The sequence below is a fragment of the Vidua chalybeata genome, chromosome 7 (genome assembly GCF_026979565.1).
Source record: "Vidua chalybeata isolate OUT-0048 chromosome 7, bVidCha1 merged haplotype, whole genome shotgun sequence".
Taxonomy (NCBI): Eukaryota; Metazoa; Chordata; class Aves; order Passeriformes; family Viduidae; genus Vidua; species Vidua chalybeata.
Genome location: NC_071536.1, coordinates 34987687 through 35006062, shown reverse-complemented (window position 1 = coordinate 35006062; position 18376 = coordinate 34987687). Strand labels below are relative to the sequence as shown.

The following is an 18376-nucleotide window of genomic DNA, read 5'->3' as shown; positions in this document are numbered from 1 at the left end:
GCGGCCAAAACAAAAAAAAAAAAAAAAAAAAACAAAACAAAAAAAAAAAAAAAAAAAAAAAAAAAAAAAAAAAAAAAAAAAAAAAAAAAAAAAAACCACACACAATGGGAAAATTAAGCTGCTCCTCTGTCACGCTGCCCGAGATGCTTTCTCATGTGGGCTCGGCTTTTTCCAAGGCACAAGGTGCTTCCTCTGCTCTCACAGATTTGTCCAGGTCCTTGTGCTCAGCCGTGCTTCTGTCCCTGACAAAATTATGTCACACGCACATTAAGCATTAACTGCTGCTATGTTTTATTCCTGCAGCACAGAAAATGCCTGTGGCTTGAAATAAATATTTTCTTTTCTGACGGACAAATAACATCTGCACTGGTGAAAGCTGCAAGCGTGGCTGTCACAGACTAAGTGATTCAGATAATTTCTTGAGAAGCACATGTGTATGAGCACACACAGACACTCGTACCTATCACAGGCACTCGCGTATCAGCACTTGGATTTGCCAAAAGATGGGCTCTTAAAAAGCACAGTGAGCTATTATAACCATCACTTTTAGCAGACAGGCTTCTATAAACACATAATAATAGACTGGGGGACTACAGATCGTGAGTTTTTAAAATCAGCCTGGTTTTATGGAAAATTTAGGCTTGCTTTTCCATTGGATTTTGGAGTTCTCCAGCATTTAGAGAGGCCGTGGACTGCAGTGGGTACCACACAGGGGTGATGTGCAGTGCCACAGCCAGGCTTTCAAGCCTTTCCAAGACCTCCATGAGTTGCTGAAGTTACACTTTTCAAGAGATTCTTTTTTTCCTGCATTTTTTTTAAGACCGTAATGGGGAAAAAAGAAATACCTGCCTAGGTAAGGTCATATTTAGCTACAAATCAACCAAAGTTTTTTTGAGAATTTTGAATCTTATTTCATGAAGCCAACTATAACAAAATATTGCTTATCAGGAGTGGACCTCACTATTGCTGAAAAGTAACAATTTTTCACATCATTAAAAAAGTGGTAATTAGGATTTTAAATAATAATAATAATAATAATAATAATAATAATAATAATAATAATAATGTTCTGATTCTGTAGCCACAAAATACACAAGGCCTTTTTGACATAACTGAGGGGTTTGTGCTACCCCAAAGACTCAGAAAGCACAAGTGAAAGAAACAATTTAACTATAATTTTGTGGCACCTCTAACTTAACTGCTTGGTTTGTCCTTTTTATGAATAAAGTTGCTGTTCCTTGAAATCCTTTAAATCCCATTACTGAGGTTAAATTGAGAGATAATTTCCTTGAAATTCTATTACAGAGGTTGAAGATTCAGTTTTCCAAACTTGTTAAAAGCACAGTCGAGTGACCTCCTGTTGATTGCTTGTCTATTTCCAAATTGATTATAGCTTGAGTATTGAAATATCAAAATACTGAAATATTTCTGTATATGTTATAGAAAAGGTTTATTTTTTTTTTTCATTTTTGTTAAGGTTTCCTATGCAAATGAAGTCAAAGTCCTTACAGTTTGTATGTTACTGTCCTTGTGTAAAGCTTTGCTTGTGTCACTCTTTCTGTCACTATTTTGGGGGCAAAATTGACTTTATTACCTGATATTCCTTAGAACATGAATCACATCAAGAACTTCTGTGTCCATTACTGAGAAATCTGAATTCTGGTTCATTTTCCATATGTTCTCTTTGGGCTAACATGAGTAACACCAGATTGAAGAGAGAGACACAGGTGAGAGAAGCCTGACTATTTCTCACCCAACACTTCTGAAACAAGGGTAGAACTGTAGGTTCCAGAGTACTCCAGTTACCAGGCTCTTACTTATTCTCAATTAGACAAAGATCTTTTCCTTTCTCAGCTGATTTTCCTGCCTCTTGTCCTCTTTACTAACCAGCAACACCTCAACACCTCCTTGGGTCCCAAGAGCAGCTACTATCAACACAGGTGGTTACAGTAAAATCTGCCTTTTTCACACATAAAAAATAAATTAAAGAATAAAAAATAAAATTACCAAGGATCGCTAAGGGGCTCTCCTCCTCATCACCTTAAAAATGTCATATTAAAGTCTTTAGAAGCTAAAGTAACTTCTCAATTGTTTAAAGTTTAAAATGCATATTGTGTGCAATTTTCTATTTCCTGCAAAACTTTCCTCACAATCAAGGCTGGTTTTCCTCTTTCACTATGTACTGTCAATCTTACTTTTCTGTTTTGATCACCAAAAAATACATTAAAACTTACAAGATGTTCAAAATGAAAGAAATGAAGAAAAGGACAACTGAATACATAAAAAACAAACAAACAAACAAACAAAAAAACATTCATGGGTTTTTTTGGATTTAGGTTACAATAAAAAGTAGTACACATGTTGAGAAGTCAGAAGATTATCTACATTCATTGATTAGGTTTCACTGAATATTTTGGCAGGAGCTTTGCCAGTAAGGTCATTAACAAGTCACTTAGAAGTAGAACCACAATTGTGGGGCTGTTCCACATTGCTGTGTTCAAGATCTTCCACTTACAACAATAAAAAGAGTACTAATGTAAAATCAGAGAATGGTTTGGATTGGAAGGGACCTTAACTCGACTCATTCCATGGGCAGGGACTTCCACTCCAAGCCCCATCCAACCTGGCCTGGGGCATTTCCAAGGATCCAGGGGCAGCCACAGCTTCCCTGAGCAACCCGTGCCAGGGCCTCACCACCCTCACAGGGAAGAATTCTTTCCCAGTATCCCACCTAAACTTCCCTCTGGCAGTGGGAAACAATTTCCCTTTGTCCTAGAACTCGAGGTGCTCAAAGTGGGGGAGCTACCTCTCTCACACTGCTGGCCATGCTTCTTTTGAAGATGAAGACCATTTCTTGGTTTTGTGTTTTTCTAAAAAAAAAACTAATCTGTTATTTAAAGAACCTCTTTCTGATACCACCTAATGACTATGTGATGTGGCCAAGTCTTTTAATTAGGCAATAACATATTCAGGTCTCTAGGATAGAAATTAAACCCCAGACATAGCAGTGAGGTCCAGAAGTGGACAAAATGGTGTTTTAAGATTACAAGAGGTCCCTGAAACAGATTCAAAGCCAGCAAAGGTTCCTGCACAACTCAGAGCTGAAAGCAAGAGCCCTCTCAGGCTCAGGAAATGGGACTAACTCTGGGATAGGCTCCAGCTGCTGATAAGGACCACCACAACCCTGCAAGGCGGCTTTTTTAGATTTCCCTCCACTGTGCAGCATTTATGTTCAAAAACACAAAAAGAAACCCAAATACCAATCCCAGCCCAAGCCTCTCCACGTCGTGCTCTCAGTGCTTCCTCTAGAGAGATTGTGGAAACAAAGATGATCCCTCCCATGGCAAAAAGCAGTGACTTAAACCATTCCTGAGAGGCATCCAGACACTATCCTGATCCCATAGTATGTAGAACAAAATAGCTTATCATTCAGATTACTCGCTTGGACAAAGCTGGAGAGCTTCAAGGACAAGGGAGTTAGCCAGGATCAGCACCATAAATGTTATTATATATGAAACAGCTGCAAGATAAATTCTTTCATATAACACATAGGTGCAGTTGTACTTTCAGCTGTCTCGCTGGTCGAATACTGTAGGTCTTATACAGCTTTCTCTATTTGTAAAATACACTTACACTTCTTAGTTGTGTAGGATTGAGTTACTTCAAACCTTACAGCTGCAGTGCATTGAAACAAAAAACGGTATCACACCACATCTGTGGCAAGAGCCCAGCCATAGAACTCCAGAAATTCCTCATATGAAACCTTCCTAAAAATGAACTCGGTGAACAGGGTAAAATTATGACTAAAGAAACCCAAAAATGCCTGTAATTTAAATGAATGGTGCTATTAAGAGAACAAAGCAGCTTCATCGATTCATAAATATGCTGCTCCTGACCTCTTTTGTATTTTTCACCTCTCTCCTATTTTTCCTTTTCTTTTTTGAATTATCTGAGAGAAATCTCCCAAAACCTCTTCAAGGAAATAGTGTACAACCACAGGACTTTGAACCCCCAGAATTAAAAATCCAGAGGTCAAGAGCACATCTTCCATGGAGTCTGGGCTGAATTTCAAATTAAAAGGCTGTTTGACTTAGAGTAGAGGTTGAGTAAAACAGGGGGAAGAATAAGACCCAGTTGAAAAGTTTACTAAAAGTAGGAAATGTGGAATATTGGGGGAAAAATCTGCAAATTAGTCTAGTTAGTGGTGTTTCAAATGCCATATCAATACTGTCTGAAAAGCAGCCCATTAAGTTATTTTCTTTTTTGATAACTCACATCAAAACACACCTACCCAATATCAAACTAAGCCAAAAAAAGGCAGGAGGAGAACAACAAAGTGACACAGGCGCTGTTTCTGTTCCACTTGCTGACTGACAACACTGCCATCCCTTAACATGGTTTTATTTAGTTATTACAACCATCTCTCTGTAAATGACACTTAGGATTATTTAAGATTATGTTGTAATCCTTTTAATCCTCAGTGCTTTAAATTTCAGGCTAAACACCAAAGAGCAAACTAGCACTTAGCAGAAATATTTAAAGCATGTGATTTGAACATAAATCTTCTTTTATTCAGCACTCCTCCGATGAAGACCTAGTGCATCACATCACTCAGCCAGCAAGAGCAAACAGCACCGTGCTCACTGCAAGCTGCTACCTTACCCCACACCATGGGAAGCTGTTCCTAACCAGGTCTTTTCCTTGGTGCCAGCTACACCATCAATAAAATAAATGAAAGGAAATCAGGAGGTTATAGTCTATGAGATGTGCATATTTTCAGTTACTATTAAGGAAAAGTTGAGGGGAAAAAAAAAAGAAAACACATAATGTGTTCATCAAGAAGAGAAATAGATTGCATGCACAAATTGGATAGTGTGAGACAGATGAGACTTATCCTGTTAAAAAGGGAGTAGCTCAATTAAAATGAGAGGAGTAACACTGCTGAGAACATCATGATCAAGACCAGAAACCCAAATCTTCCTGCCTGAATATCATTCACTTGCAGTTCCCTCTTTTTTTTTTCTCCCTGAATCGATCATGTTTCCAATTAGTTTTTCTTTATGATACTCCTATGCTCCATCTTCTTGCTGCTATCCATTAACTGTCATCTGCTTATATTTTAAATCCAAGATTTCCTTCTTTTTCTTCAACCCAAAATTTCAATACTCATTTTCCATTTATAATCTATAATTCATGAACTCAAATTGAGCACCCTGGCTAAATCAAACTCAAAATTCTGTACCTACTCCTAATACAACACATTAGCACAAAGCAACCACTGCTCTGTTTGAATGAGAAAAGAAGGTTTTACTAGAAAGTAACGAAACAAAATGCCAACTATGTTTTGATGGGCTTTGAAGATATAATTACACTTATTTCTGATCATTTCAGAGTTAAGCAGCTAATGTATTTCATCAAATAGCAATGCAATGCATCTATATTTAGGTTGGGAAAAAAATGAAAGCATTAAAGAAAGCCACCCATGTTGTTTTCATTTGAACAAACCTATGAATAAGTAGACACACACTATCAATTTTAGTCCCACCCACGAGGAATAAGTAGATCAGAAGTGTTTCCTGAAATATTCAGTTTCCAGGTACAAACTGACCTCTCTGCTTTCGAACTCGCCTTGGATTCCCTCCAGACTATCTCACAAATCTTCGCTCCCTCTCCAGTCCCCTTCCCACTCTATCTGCTCGAGTCTTGTTCAGTCCCTTCCTTTCCCAAAATGTCACCACTACTGGTGCCAAAGCCTTCTCCTCTTTCGCTCCTACCATCTGGCACAATCTTCTTGTAGCTCTCTGTCTAAACAATGCTCCATCCCTTTTCAAAATGTGTCTTAACATATGTCCTTCCTCCCATGCTTTTACTTCTTAATGTCTCTCCCACTCACTTATTGGCTTGATGAAGACACATTTTAATGGGTTCAAGCAGTAGTGCATGAGTTTCCTTTCTCACATTATTCTGATTCAGTTACACCTCACACGAACAGAAGTGAGAAGAAAATGCATTGCAGAGCCTTCCTACCACCAGTTGGGTAAATCAATAACAGAGCTTCGTTTGTCTTTGGAAATGTATTAGCTCAAATGAATCACCGCCCCGAAACGCATTTCCAAACAGGAATTTTGCTTACTGCAAAATGAGAAATAAACCCTAGAAGCTCAGAAGACCTGTCAATGTGCTCAGGGGGTTGCAGGAGTGAAGGCTAAGGTTATACTTAATCACATTCCAAGTGAAAAAGCTGAAGATTGACAGCAAAAACGAAAATATTTATTCTAAAAATACCTAGGAAATGACAAAGCCCTAAGTGTAGTCTCAAGAAAACCTGAAAGATGTGGGGGGTATAGAAGCATAAGTCTCGTTGTCTTGGAAAAGAGGAATATTTCTAAATATTGCATGTGCTTTAGAAAGATGTCTAGAAAAATAAACCTTGAAAAAGCCTCTGTAACACCCAGTTGACCCAAAGAGATTTCTTTTTAAGAAGCCATGTACAGGCCCTTAGGGTTGGTTTTTTTTAATGTGTAGTGGTTTTTTGTTTTGTTTTTTTTTTTTTTTCTTCCATCCCAGACCCAGACACAGTTGGGTCCTCCAGCATGTTTCATTGGTCATGATGCCAAAGGACTATCTGGTAACTAACAGGATCTTGACCCTGACATGTTCCCTTCTGTGTCTCTCCCCCCTTTATTGCTTGTATTGTTAAACATTTTAAGTGTCAGAACTCTGGGAAACAACTTGGCTCATAGAGAATAATATTTTGATGTGGCTTGATGCAACATTTAGTGAAACAGAAAAAGACAACAAATCCTTTCTACTGATATTCATGGGAGCTGGATTATGTCCAAAACCTGAAGATGTTGCAATAAACTATTTTAGCCCCTAGATCCTGGAATGTTAACCTTGCAGTAATACTTTTCCCCTCCTTTCATCTTCTTGGGCCTTGATCCTCCCTTTCAATTCAATGGGATTTGGATGAAGGAATTAAATAATATTATTTTCCATCAATGAAGAATAGTCCTGTGAGAAATACATGTCCTTCTCTGCTGGCCCTGACAGAGGCAAGCTTTTAAAATCCTTCCCCTCCCCTTGCAGAAGTGAACCTGGGTCATCACCGTCTGAGGACCCTGAGCAGCAATAAAAATAAACAGAGAAACCGCACTGCGCTGGAGCTGTGCTTGTATAAGCAGTTTGAAGAAGTTGTGTTTATGGAAGTCCTCTAGGTCAAGATTCTAGGCCTGAACCCAAAGCAATTACCTACTAAGTTTTAAAAACAAATTGAATATAGAGCATTAATCAATAAATCAACAGGTTCTCAAGTGTTTAGGAGACTCAGTCATCAGAAATCCTTCTCTTAGAAAAATAGTAAACCGATGCTGGATAAAGTGTTACACTCCTTTACTGGTAAGAAAAATGCTGTATTAAATCAGGATTTAGTTATTAAAACCAAGGAAATAAAACCGACATCTTCACAGAGTTCAGACTCAAATGAGCAGTGGAATGCTTTGCCTCTTACCTGAAAGACATTCTTTCTGCTGGATTTCTCTGAGGTCCACTCAATGCGAGCACCACACAAATCCACACACTCAGGTTTATATCCCGGCTTCTGGAAAGGAAAAGGAAAAAAAAAATCAACATGAATATGGCCTGACTTTTCACAAATGGGGACAGTTATCAGATAAAACAAGAATAGATCAAGTTAAAGTGACAGGTTGTTGTAGCACAGCTGCTGATATTACTGAAAAGAGCTCATTATATACCCTGGTATTGTTAAATAACCACTCTTGGGGTTCTTAGTTCAGAAATTAAGTTCCTATATTAGAACATAATTTTAAAAACAATTAAATGGTTTAAAAAACAGTCTAGTGTAACATATAGTAGATCAAAACACAAATGCAGACACAAGGACCAGCTATTTTCAAGGCTTACTTTGCCAAACCTCTTGAAGAGTCATTGAGTTTAAAGGAAAAATTTTGTGGGTTTTCCAAATGCAAATTTAAACTGATGCAACTGGAAAGGACAGAAATTAGACAAGAACATACATCGTATCTCTAAGACAAGCTATCTCCTTTCTCCAAACAAATTATCATTTCTTGCTCCTAAAAAAAGAAGAAAAGTCTTCGAGGGCATGTGTGACACCCAGAAAGAGCTCAGCACAAGGGCTGATACTTCTCAGTGTCAGTCCACGCATCCTGGAGTGACACAGCTCTGCCTCCCTGCTCCTCCATATGGATGCAAGGAATTCAAAGAGCAGATTTGTTTGCCTGTATCATTTACGTTGCTGGGAGTTGGTGTAAAGCACAATAATCCCCATTTGCCATTGAAGCTCCTTCTCCAGGGACTGCCTGTGCAGCAGTTCTGGCAAAGCCTGTGTAGTTCAGAGTAGGCTTTGTAGATTGGGTTGCTGCACATCCTACTCAACAGTAAAAATATTACTGTTAAAATAAAAAGCATCACTAATTGCCTTTTGGGTAGGGGATGGAGTGATGTCCACATAATTTAATTAATCAGCTTGATGCAACTGTTTTCTCTGCTGCTCTTAAGCCATAGTTACCCTAAAAATGTCATTAGTGATACAGAAAACAGACTTTATAGAGTTAAGAGTGGCCAGTCCAGCACCAGCCACAGATTCAGCTCTCCAAAAACTACTCACTGAATTTCTCTGAAGTTATTATTAAAGGCTAAAATATGTGTGTTCTTCAGGATGCCTTTGAGATGAGAGGAAAAGAACCTCTTTAGGTTAAAAGAAGCAAAGAGATCCTGGTCAAGTGATTTGCAGGCATAGTGTCTGGAAGTTTTCAGTACTGGGACAGTAATTATGTTCTCCATTTGCCAAACCATAAAACCACGATGGTTAAGCTCCACTGAAACTGACAGTCCTGTGTGCCTTTGTTCCCTTTTTTATTATTATTAATATTTTTAATAGAAGAAATATACTGTTCAAAACAGAAGGATGTTCTTGTGGTTAAACCACTGGAAGAAAAGAACTTGGATTTCTTTTTCCCCACTTCTGCCTCAAATTTCCTGCCTGGCCTCTGACAAGAGCTTAGTCTTTCCAATTTTTTAATAGCAGATCAAAACTGCAGCATTGAGACTTGATTTTGAAAAAAAAAAAATATGTTGGGAAATTTAGTCAGCTAATATTTGCATGGCAAAAATTATGAAGTTGGGAAAAAACCCAAGCACCGATATATTAATGCAAATAAATATTCAAATTGCAGAGGAAATGAAGGAGTTCTCAGTATTCCAATACTTTTATAAATAGGGCTATGAGGCTTAGATCATCTCCAGGACTCCATGCAATGCCCGGATCTGCACCACACAGGCAGCTCTGCAACCCATCAGGAACACACAAGACAGGCTTCTCAAAGTGGGCAATCTTGCTTTCTTTGAAAAAAAATTACCCACATGGATAGTTTGAGTCGGAAAATACTTTAACAAAGAGGGGCAGCTTTATTCCACCAGCAGAAAGAGTTGAGAAATTTTGGAAACACATGATGAGATTAAAAGAAGAGATTAACATGTAGACAAAGAAACAGAAACAGTTTTTTTGATAGTGAACATTACTGGGCTACAGAATACTTTCCTCAGAAAAACTGCCATGGAACACTGAAGGGAGAAAAAGCAATGACAAGCCTAGAGAGGTGTTGCAAGAAGATGGAATAGTGAACTCAGTAGTATCTCTAATTTCTATTATTGTACATAAATATATGCAACAGAAGAAGCTGGACCCTTCTGTGCACCCAGTGAACACACCATGTAATTCTGCTGCTCTTGCAGTACTCTGGAGGTTTTTTTACAGCACTGATTTTATAACAACCAGAAGAAAAGTACAAGCATGTGCATGTCCCTCTCCAGAAAGGATGGGATGCAGGCTTGTGGTGTGGGAAAGATGAACAGGCTTCTGCTATGTGCAATAATTATTTGAGTCAGTCTCTTTCTCTGGGGGAAATAAATATGAATTGAGCAACCGGGTCCAGTGGAAGGTGTCCCTCCCCACAGCAGGGGAGTGGAACAAAATGATTTAAGGTCCATTCCAACCCAAACTCTATGATTCTATGAAACTTATCCTTTGGAGAATTTATCAGTTCTGACCACAATGTGTCTATTAACTCATGAGTATGGTATAAAATGTGAAGCTTCTGATGAAAATTTCATGCTAAATCATTCACATAATTCACAGAATCATCGGGTTGGAAGAGACCTTCAAGATCATCGAGTCCAACCCAGCCCCAGCACCTCAACTAAACCCTGGCACCCAGTGCCACATCCAGGCTTTTTTAAACACATTCAGGGATGGTGACTCCACCACCTCCTCAGGCAGCCATTCCAGAACTTTATCACTCTTTCCATAAAAAACTTTTTTCTAATATCCAAACCTGTATTTCACTTGGTGCAGCTTGAGACTGTGTGCTCTGGTTCTGTCAGTGCTGCCTGGGGAAAGAGACCGACCCCACCTGAGCACAGCCACCTTTCAGGGAGTTCTAGAGAGTGATAAAGTCACCCTTGAGTCTTCTTTTCTCCAGGCTAAACAACCCCAGCTCCCTTTTCAGATCCATTGAGCCTGAAACCACCCATCACTCTTCAGCTGCACACCTGGGGAGCACCCACCGAAGTCCATCAGAACTCCTGGAAATCTTCAGGGAAATTCATTTTGGCCTAAACATTTCCCTGCTACAGAGTTGGCTTCCCAGGTTATGCAACACCCAGAGACCCTGGGAGAGCAAGTTGAGGTGACTGGGAAGCCTGAGCTCTCCACGTCCTTGCTTTGTGCTCTGCAGTCAGAGCAATTATGTTATATCAATGTTGTTGCAGGGGGTTATGCTGTAAATTGATACAAGTGTCTGCTAAGATGAAATCTTCCTAAACATGAATATGGATTGCAGCAGCATTTTCACTCACTAAATTACTCTGCAGATGGGCTAATAACCTGAGGTTAAAACAACCTCTGTTGAATAAACTATCTGAGGGAATAAACTGACTACATTTTCTTGGTCAGAAAGACCAACTGATGATAGAATTAAATGCTGGTAAGGAAGAATGGAACTGTGATTCATTTAGATCACAATGTCCTTAATTTAAAATAAAGAGCCAGTCAAATTCATAAGAATAGTTAAACAAAAAGGAAAAAAAAAAAAAAAGACAACAAAAAAAGTGCATTAAAGCCAGGAGCACAAAAGATCAAGGCAGCAGCAAAAGCTAATGATTTAGCTACATGGGATGCAAACTTGCATTTTCAGTAGTATTTGTAAACAATCTCATTTTCTGAATCTCTCCTCTGTGTGCTTTAATTGCTGTGCTCTATTACTTCCAATAATTCCAGATTTTGTCACCAACTTCACCAGAAAGCAAAACAATGGATCCCAGTCCTCTCCATGCAAAGCAACAGCAAAGTTGCCACAGTGAATCCTGCACCTACAGTCATACACCGGAACAGCAAAACCTTTTAGATATTGCCAGATTCTTTGATTAAAACATTACTAAAGATTTAGACAAATAGAGTTTTAGTTCACCTCTAAATTCTATTTAGCCCCATTGTCATGACAAGAGGTATTAGAGGTGCTCTCATTCCTCTCTCCTGCTTGCCTTTGTTTTGTTTAACAAAAATTTCTTTTTTAATGATGCTGCCTTAGTCTAAATTTTTGCTCCAAGTACAGTATTTAATAATTAATAATTAATGAATTAATATCTTTAAAATACAAAGGAACTTTAATCTTTTTGTTAAGTCGCATCATTTTCCTAACAATAAAAATGCTTTGTTACAATTCATACTATCACGGATAAACATAGCTTCTCTTACATTATTTAATTAATGGTTGAGTTCCCCCTTTTCCAAAATAAACAAAAAACTGGAAAAATAAAATCAGCAAACAAATGGCCTCTAATGAATCTTTTTTTGTATTAGTCCTTTTCCAGTACCAAAATTATATCTGGTTAAGTGGTTCACAAAGGAAATAAGCACTGCGTTTACTTTATCAGATGAGATAAGCATGGCAGTTTAGCTTTTTTTGACATGCAAAATTTGAGTTTAGGAAATTGAGTTATAAGATTATAAACACTGACAGTTCTTGTTGTTTTCAAGCTTTACCTAATTTGCTTATTTACTGTTGCATTTAAGTTTTATGCAACAGACAGAAAATGTAACTTTAACAGATTTTTCTCACCTAGTGAACATTGAGTTCACAGCCCCAACATTTAAATCTAGCTTGGAATAAAACAAACAAAAAAACCCCTCTTTTTTCTCTTTTTTTTTTCGTCCCCAGAATGAGAAAAACACAAGTTCAATATGTCTGTGTTCTTCCTAACACAGGAGGCAGAAGATTTTCTCTCACTGATAAAATGAGCACGGGTGGTGACTGAGGCTTCAGGGAAAGGGACTGACCTCTCAGAAGGTCCTGTTTCATAACCCACCATCACTTTTTTAGTTAAACCATTTGAGATCTGGGCCAAAACCCCCATTCTCCAGGCAGGTCTAGTTTAGTATCCAAATCCCTAAAGAGCTAATGGGGATTTTAACCATGTTGAGGAGTCTCAGAGCAAAATCAAGCCTCCTGTGTGTTAAATTTCCACCAGTTCATTTATCTCCTCAGATTTGGGTAAAGACTTCCAAAAAGAGGGAAGAGGTAGCAGACAGACATGTAAGACACTTAGTAAATTATAATAGTTCTAATAGGTTACCTTAGACATTTTTCTTTTTCCTAATAATATAAAAGTCAACTTTAAAGAAAATAGGTGATTCTGAAAAAACATTTCAAGCTTTTCTGTTTTCATGACTGCAGAGAAGTTGCATTTTCCAGCTGGACTAGCAAAAATGCAAGCAGAAAGTGCCAGATTTCACCCTATATTTATTTGTATTGTTTCCTTTCTTAGTTCTGGGGTTCTTTTTCTACAAAGCTCAAAAAATATAAGGCATGGAAAGGTGCTCTTCAAGGCTGATGTTATGACAGGTGGCATTGATAGATTTAGGTTTTATAGAAGAATGGTTTGCATCACCTGCCACAGGAAAAATAACGTATTGTTTGTGACTCCTGCCAAAGAGAGCACCTTTGTGGCCACCCATCAAGCCAATGAGATTTGGCAGGTTCGATCAGGCCTTGAGAGCCTTTCACAACAGGGCTTTGTCAAACCCATCCCTTCACTGCCCACAGTGTCACAGAGCCACCAAATTTCCCTTTTGCTGCCCACGCTGAGGTTTGGCTGTGCCCAGCACTGAGGGGACGTGCGCCGCTACCGCTCGCGTAGCAGAGCTGTCACTTGTCCCCAGACGGAGATCGGTGGCCTTTCCTTGGGGCACAATAAAAAGGTACTGCAAATTTCACTTTGTAGTAACTACAGGCTACAGAAATCGCATTAGCTGCATTAGATGGAGTCGTAGAAATATTCAGGAAGGTTAGTGGGATATGGTGGATGTCACATTTATACTGCGATAAAAAATCACTTTGCTAACTTATAATGTTTTCTGCTTTGGTAACACCCTATATTAAGGTGCCGCTTATAAATAATTTATTATTATTTATTAATGTATAAACCACTTTATAGGATGGTAGATAACAACTTAAATTCATGTATTAAAGATGCACATGCATGGTTTAATACAATTTACGCCTCACAATATCCTTTGCAACAGATTCTCATCGCATCATCTGTTCAGCATTTATTACTAATGCATTTTATAACATACTTTATAATACATTATTTGAGGAAGTAGCTGCATTTAGTGATCATTTTCATAAATAAGAATAAAGCATTTATAAGTGGCACCTTAATTTAAAGTGTTACCTTCACATTACTGGGTAGTCACTCACTATTTGTCTCACTTTGCAATTACTCTCAAAATGCACCTCTTAATAAAGGACATGCTGTGTCCTATTTCTTCACATACACTACATCTGATTAAGAGTTTATCAAGGCATTTTTCCTTCAGCTGCTTTCAAACCTTTGAAGTTGCCAGCTCAGTCTAAATTTGTCTTCTGTAAAACACCAAACTTTTTATATTGAAATAATAGTTGCCAGGAGACTGAGGATACTGGATGGTTGATTGCCTACCAGGTTGGCCAGTGCCGGCTGCTTGGATTCTTTGTAGAATTCCATTTTCCGAGCAGTGAGAACAATCCAGGAGGTGGACCAATTTTTCCTTGAAGGAGGTAAAAGATATTTCATTTGTAGACTTGGTTTTTAATTATTAAAACATAATAAATATTAATATATATATGTCAGAAACAAAAATGGTCTAAAGTCAACATTGTCAACAATCTTCCATCAACACTGATGGAGCTGCACCGCCCTAATTATAACCAAAATATGACCTATCAAAGCTTGAAGGGCTTCTTTCTCCTCATTCACATTTTGAAGCCCATTTGTGTTTCTTTTTTCCCATGGTGTCAAATGAAGACAGTGGGATTATTCACACATGCTCAAAGTTCACAAATGGAGGACTCTGAAATAGCTGGTACCCTTCTGGTACCTAATACTTAAAATAAAACTGAGAAGGAAAAATGTTGATCTGACTACACAGAGCTCAGTAACAGGTCTATTTTGAAAGGTCCCAAAAGCTGTCTCCTTTCCCTAAATTAAAAGTTTACACGAGTGCAAGGAAGATAAGAACAATATCTGAGCAAGGTTTGAGTAACTATTGAATGTCAGGAGTTCACAGTACAGCCCTAGAGAGTTGATAAACTGCTGGGGCTAGGGAGAAGTAAAAATACACATGGATATGTGAAAGAATGACCCCGATAAAGAAAAACATAATATTCAACCCAGAGGAAAATGCTATTACATATGTTATCTATAACAGGTTTCAAACCACTACATAATCATAAATCTGATCTGATCAAAAGCTATTTTTAGATCAACAGCTCAAGTTTAACTTTTGAATTTAGGGGTCATAACATCTGATATTTACAGGAAAGCTCATAAACCCACTATTGATCTGCTTCACCTGGTGAATATGAGTTGTCTAGTGTAAGCACCACTTCAGATCTTCATTATTTTTCTCTATTTTTAATTTCCATTTAAAAGAGGTCTTGCAAGTGCACAAAGGTGTAAGTGGTCAAGCATGCTATGTGCAGATTTAAACAAACTTTCCTACGAGTTGGATAGGCTGGATTCCTTGGATTACCAAGGAATTCAATGGTAATATATCTTGGAATACATCTTAAATCCAGTGCCAATTAGGGATAGAATGGGGCATCCACAGCTTCTCTGGGCAACCTGTGCCAGGGCCTCACCTCCTTTACAGGCAAGAATTTCTTCCTAATATCCCATCTGACCCTGCTCTACATCAGTTTGAAGCCATTCCCCCTTTTTCTGTCATTCCAGGCCCTTGTCCAACGTCCCTCTCCATCTCTCTTGGATCCCCTTTAGGCTGTGTCACATTCTCATGTTGTACCTTAATTTCTTGCCACCATCTGCTATTTTTGCTTTTAGAAGATATCCTTCCTTCTCCACTACCTGCAAGAAAGAAAAAGAGATGGTCATAACCACATTGTTTATTCAGCTGAATACAACCTCTTAACACATGCATCAAGATTCTCTAGTGTGGAGCATCTTTCCACTAATTCTCAGTTTAATCACCTCTTCTTTCTGATATGTTCCATTCTTTTGAATATTTGCAAACAATATTCAAACAACACTTAAAGTCAACTTCTACACAAAATTAAGCACAATAAAAACCCAATGAAGTTTTATTTTACTTTATTTTATTCTATTTATTTAGAATAAATTTATGTAAATGCAGGCAAAGTTATAGCTATGAGTAAAAGAGAATTTGAAATACATTTCAGGTAAGCAATGCTAAAATATCAGTTTATATATTAAGCTTCATTACTGGCTGTGAGGGACACAGCACACTGAGGACTCTGTATGGAGATGTGACACTTGATTGTCGGGTCCCAAAACCGTGCTTGATTTTTGGTGTATTAGAAGCAAGACCTAGGCTTGCTCTTTTGGGTTTTTTTTTTAATTTCAATTTGTGCTTCTACACCTCTCTGAACACCCTCCTTGAGCCAGACCCCCTGGCAGACCCTTGGCTCTCTGATCAGCTGAAATATCCCATTATACAGCTGGGATAGGTGTTATTCTTGTCTATATAAATTTACATTAAAAAGCTAAAAACTGAACAAAGCAAGATGGCTGTTTTTCACCCAAACCCAAAGATCTTCCATCTCATCAGGTCTCATCAACTAAGGATGTCTAAACTGTGTCAGTAATGGGAAAAAGAAACAAAATTGTGATTAAGAGGGAGTCTGGTTTTGCTTTCAAACATTACTGAGCCAGTGCCCGACTTGGATATTAGAAACTCCACATGGTCTTTGTAGTAAATTGCATCACAAGGCAATTTCATAACAATGTCAATAGAATTTTGCTGTCTGCAAAGCCATTAAATAGCAATAAAACATGCTTTAACAGGCATATAAGGATTTTTAAATCAAACATGTCTGTTATTTTGACTGCACAAAATAGCATTATTTTAACAGCATGGTATGTTTCACAATTTCCTCAGATTTTGGCTGTGGTTGATATACAACATGTAGTGACATATATACTGTGTACACATCAGTTTGTACCTATGGAAGGGCCTGTAGGTCCATGGACAGTGATTTAAGTGACATTCTCAAACGGGTACAGGAGGATCAGCATGTGCTTCATCTGTAATTTGTACTTATCTCATGTAAATTCCTGTCATGCATATCATTACCACAGAAAACCCAGAGAGAAATTGGGCAGGGATTATTGTGCAGAGTTATGTCACTATTTATCTAGTGATGGATGGGTGAACTAGCAGAGCTAAAATAAGGTTTAATCCCCATCTCCACCTACTTCTCCATTTTTCTTCCCCCCTTACTTTATGTTTTCAATATTTTCCTTCCCCTTCTAAGCCTTCTTTTTTGTGGAATAAAACTTCTGGTGGTTAGCTAGGGCCAGAAATGCTAAACATCGGATGAGAAAAGTTATTCTTTTTAATATTTCTATCCATCTGGAAACAGAAACTGGGAGGAGCATTGGCTCTTGATTCAAACTGTTAATTGCTTCTCTGAATTGGACCCCAAATCTCATGTTTTCAAATTTTACCAACCACTTTCCCAAACTGCTATCTTAACCAATCCAGGTCTAAAGGAAAATATTATTTTTCAACATCAGATCTGAATCACCTTTGTTGTCAGTTTTGGGAAGCTAAGAAGTGGATGTGCTTCCAGATGAAAATGTTACTGCTCAGTCATATTTTCCTTATAATTGTCTTCAGCGAGGATATCAAATCCACTAACAAATATTGGGTATATAAAATATCCTGACTCAAATTACATAGCTCAAATCCACCATTTGCTATAAATTAAATGGCTCAAAACTGAACAGTAAAAAACTACAAGAGCTGCAGTTAATATGAGCCCTCTCAGTGCTAAGAAAACTCCTTTCACATACATTGCTTTAATTGAATTAGTACAGGTGCTGTACTTAAAATTAGCATGGCCTCCTCTAATTGATAACGTGCACAGCTTTCTCTGTAATTAATATAAAGGGCATGCATGGGATTATGGAAAAACTACCACAAAGTCAAATAAAAATATATCTAGGATGACCCCAATATTTTTATAATTTTTGTTCGGAGTGCTGCATTCCCCTTGTTTAACATCTGTTAATATCCCCTTTTCTGTGCTACTTTTCTTCCAAGAAAACACTTCTAGGACAGCTCAGGATCATCTTGCAATACTCCTGCAAATGGATGATATTGGACTGAAAAGAATTCCAAATATATCCTAATGATACATTCTGTTTCTGTCTCAATAAATATCATCATCTGTTGTTAAGCTGCTGCCCTTCCTGCACCTTTTCAACATGTGGAAGGTTGATAAAATGACCCAAAATGCCCTGAAGAATTAGCATAGAAATAGGAAAATGGAATTATTTTGTGGAGTTTGTGTTGACTTGTTTTTAAATTGTTTTTAGAAGAATGTACAGATGAGAGCACAGAGTGTAAATATTTGAATTTCTAAACAAGAATTAAAAAAGACTGTCATTGTTATGAGCTAATATGGTTAGAAACTATAAGGAAACGTAATTATCATTGTATCACATACAGGTTTTATAATTTTCTTAAGCAGAATTCAAGCTTTGTGAATGTATCTAATCCTAAAAGTTTGTGTAAGTAACAGTACTGTTGATACCAAACTTTCTTTAATGTATCTGTATTTGCATATCCATTTTATTTTAGCAGAAAAACATGTTTCTCATTCCCCCTTCTAATATCAAGAATTTACTGGTTTTAATTGCATTATAATATTTCTTATACAAATGAATACTAATATTAAAAACACCGTAATAAGGGCAAAGAGAGGACAAAGACTTCATCACATTCCTTTGTACTGAATATTTACATAGATGAAAC

General features: G+C 37.7%; 1 protein-coding gene across 1 annotated transcript in view; it reads right to left on the bottom strand.

The window, feature by feature from the left end:
- The window catches only part of ARHGAP15 (Rho GTPase activating protein 15), a 320977-nt gene that overhangs the window by 255588 nt on the left and 47013 nt on the right, over nt 1-18376 (bottom strand). The window contains exons 4-6 of the mRNA XM_053948319.1: nt 15383-15444; nt 14041-14128; nt 7511-7600 (exon numbers count right to left, since the gene is read on the bottom strand). Of these exons, the coding sequence (XP_053804294.1) occupies nt 7511-7600; nt 14041-14128; nt 15383-15444 (240 nt within the window). The remainder of the gene's footprint in view (nt 1-7510; nt 7601-14040; nt 14129-15382; nt 15445-18376) is intronic.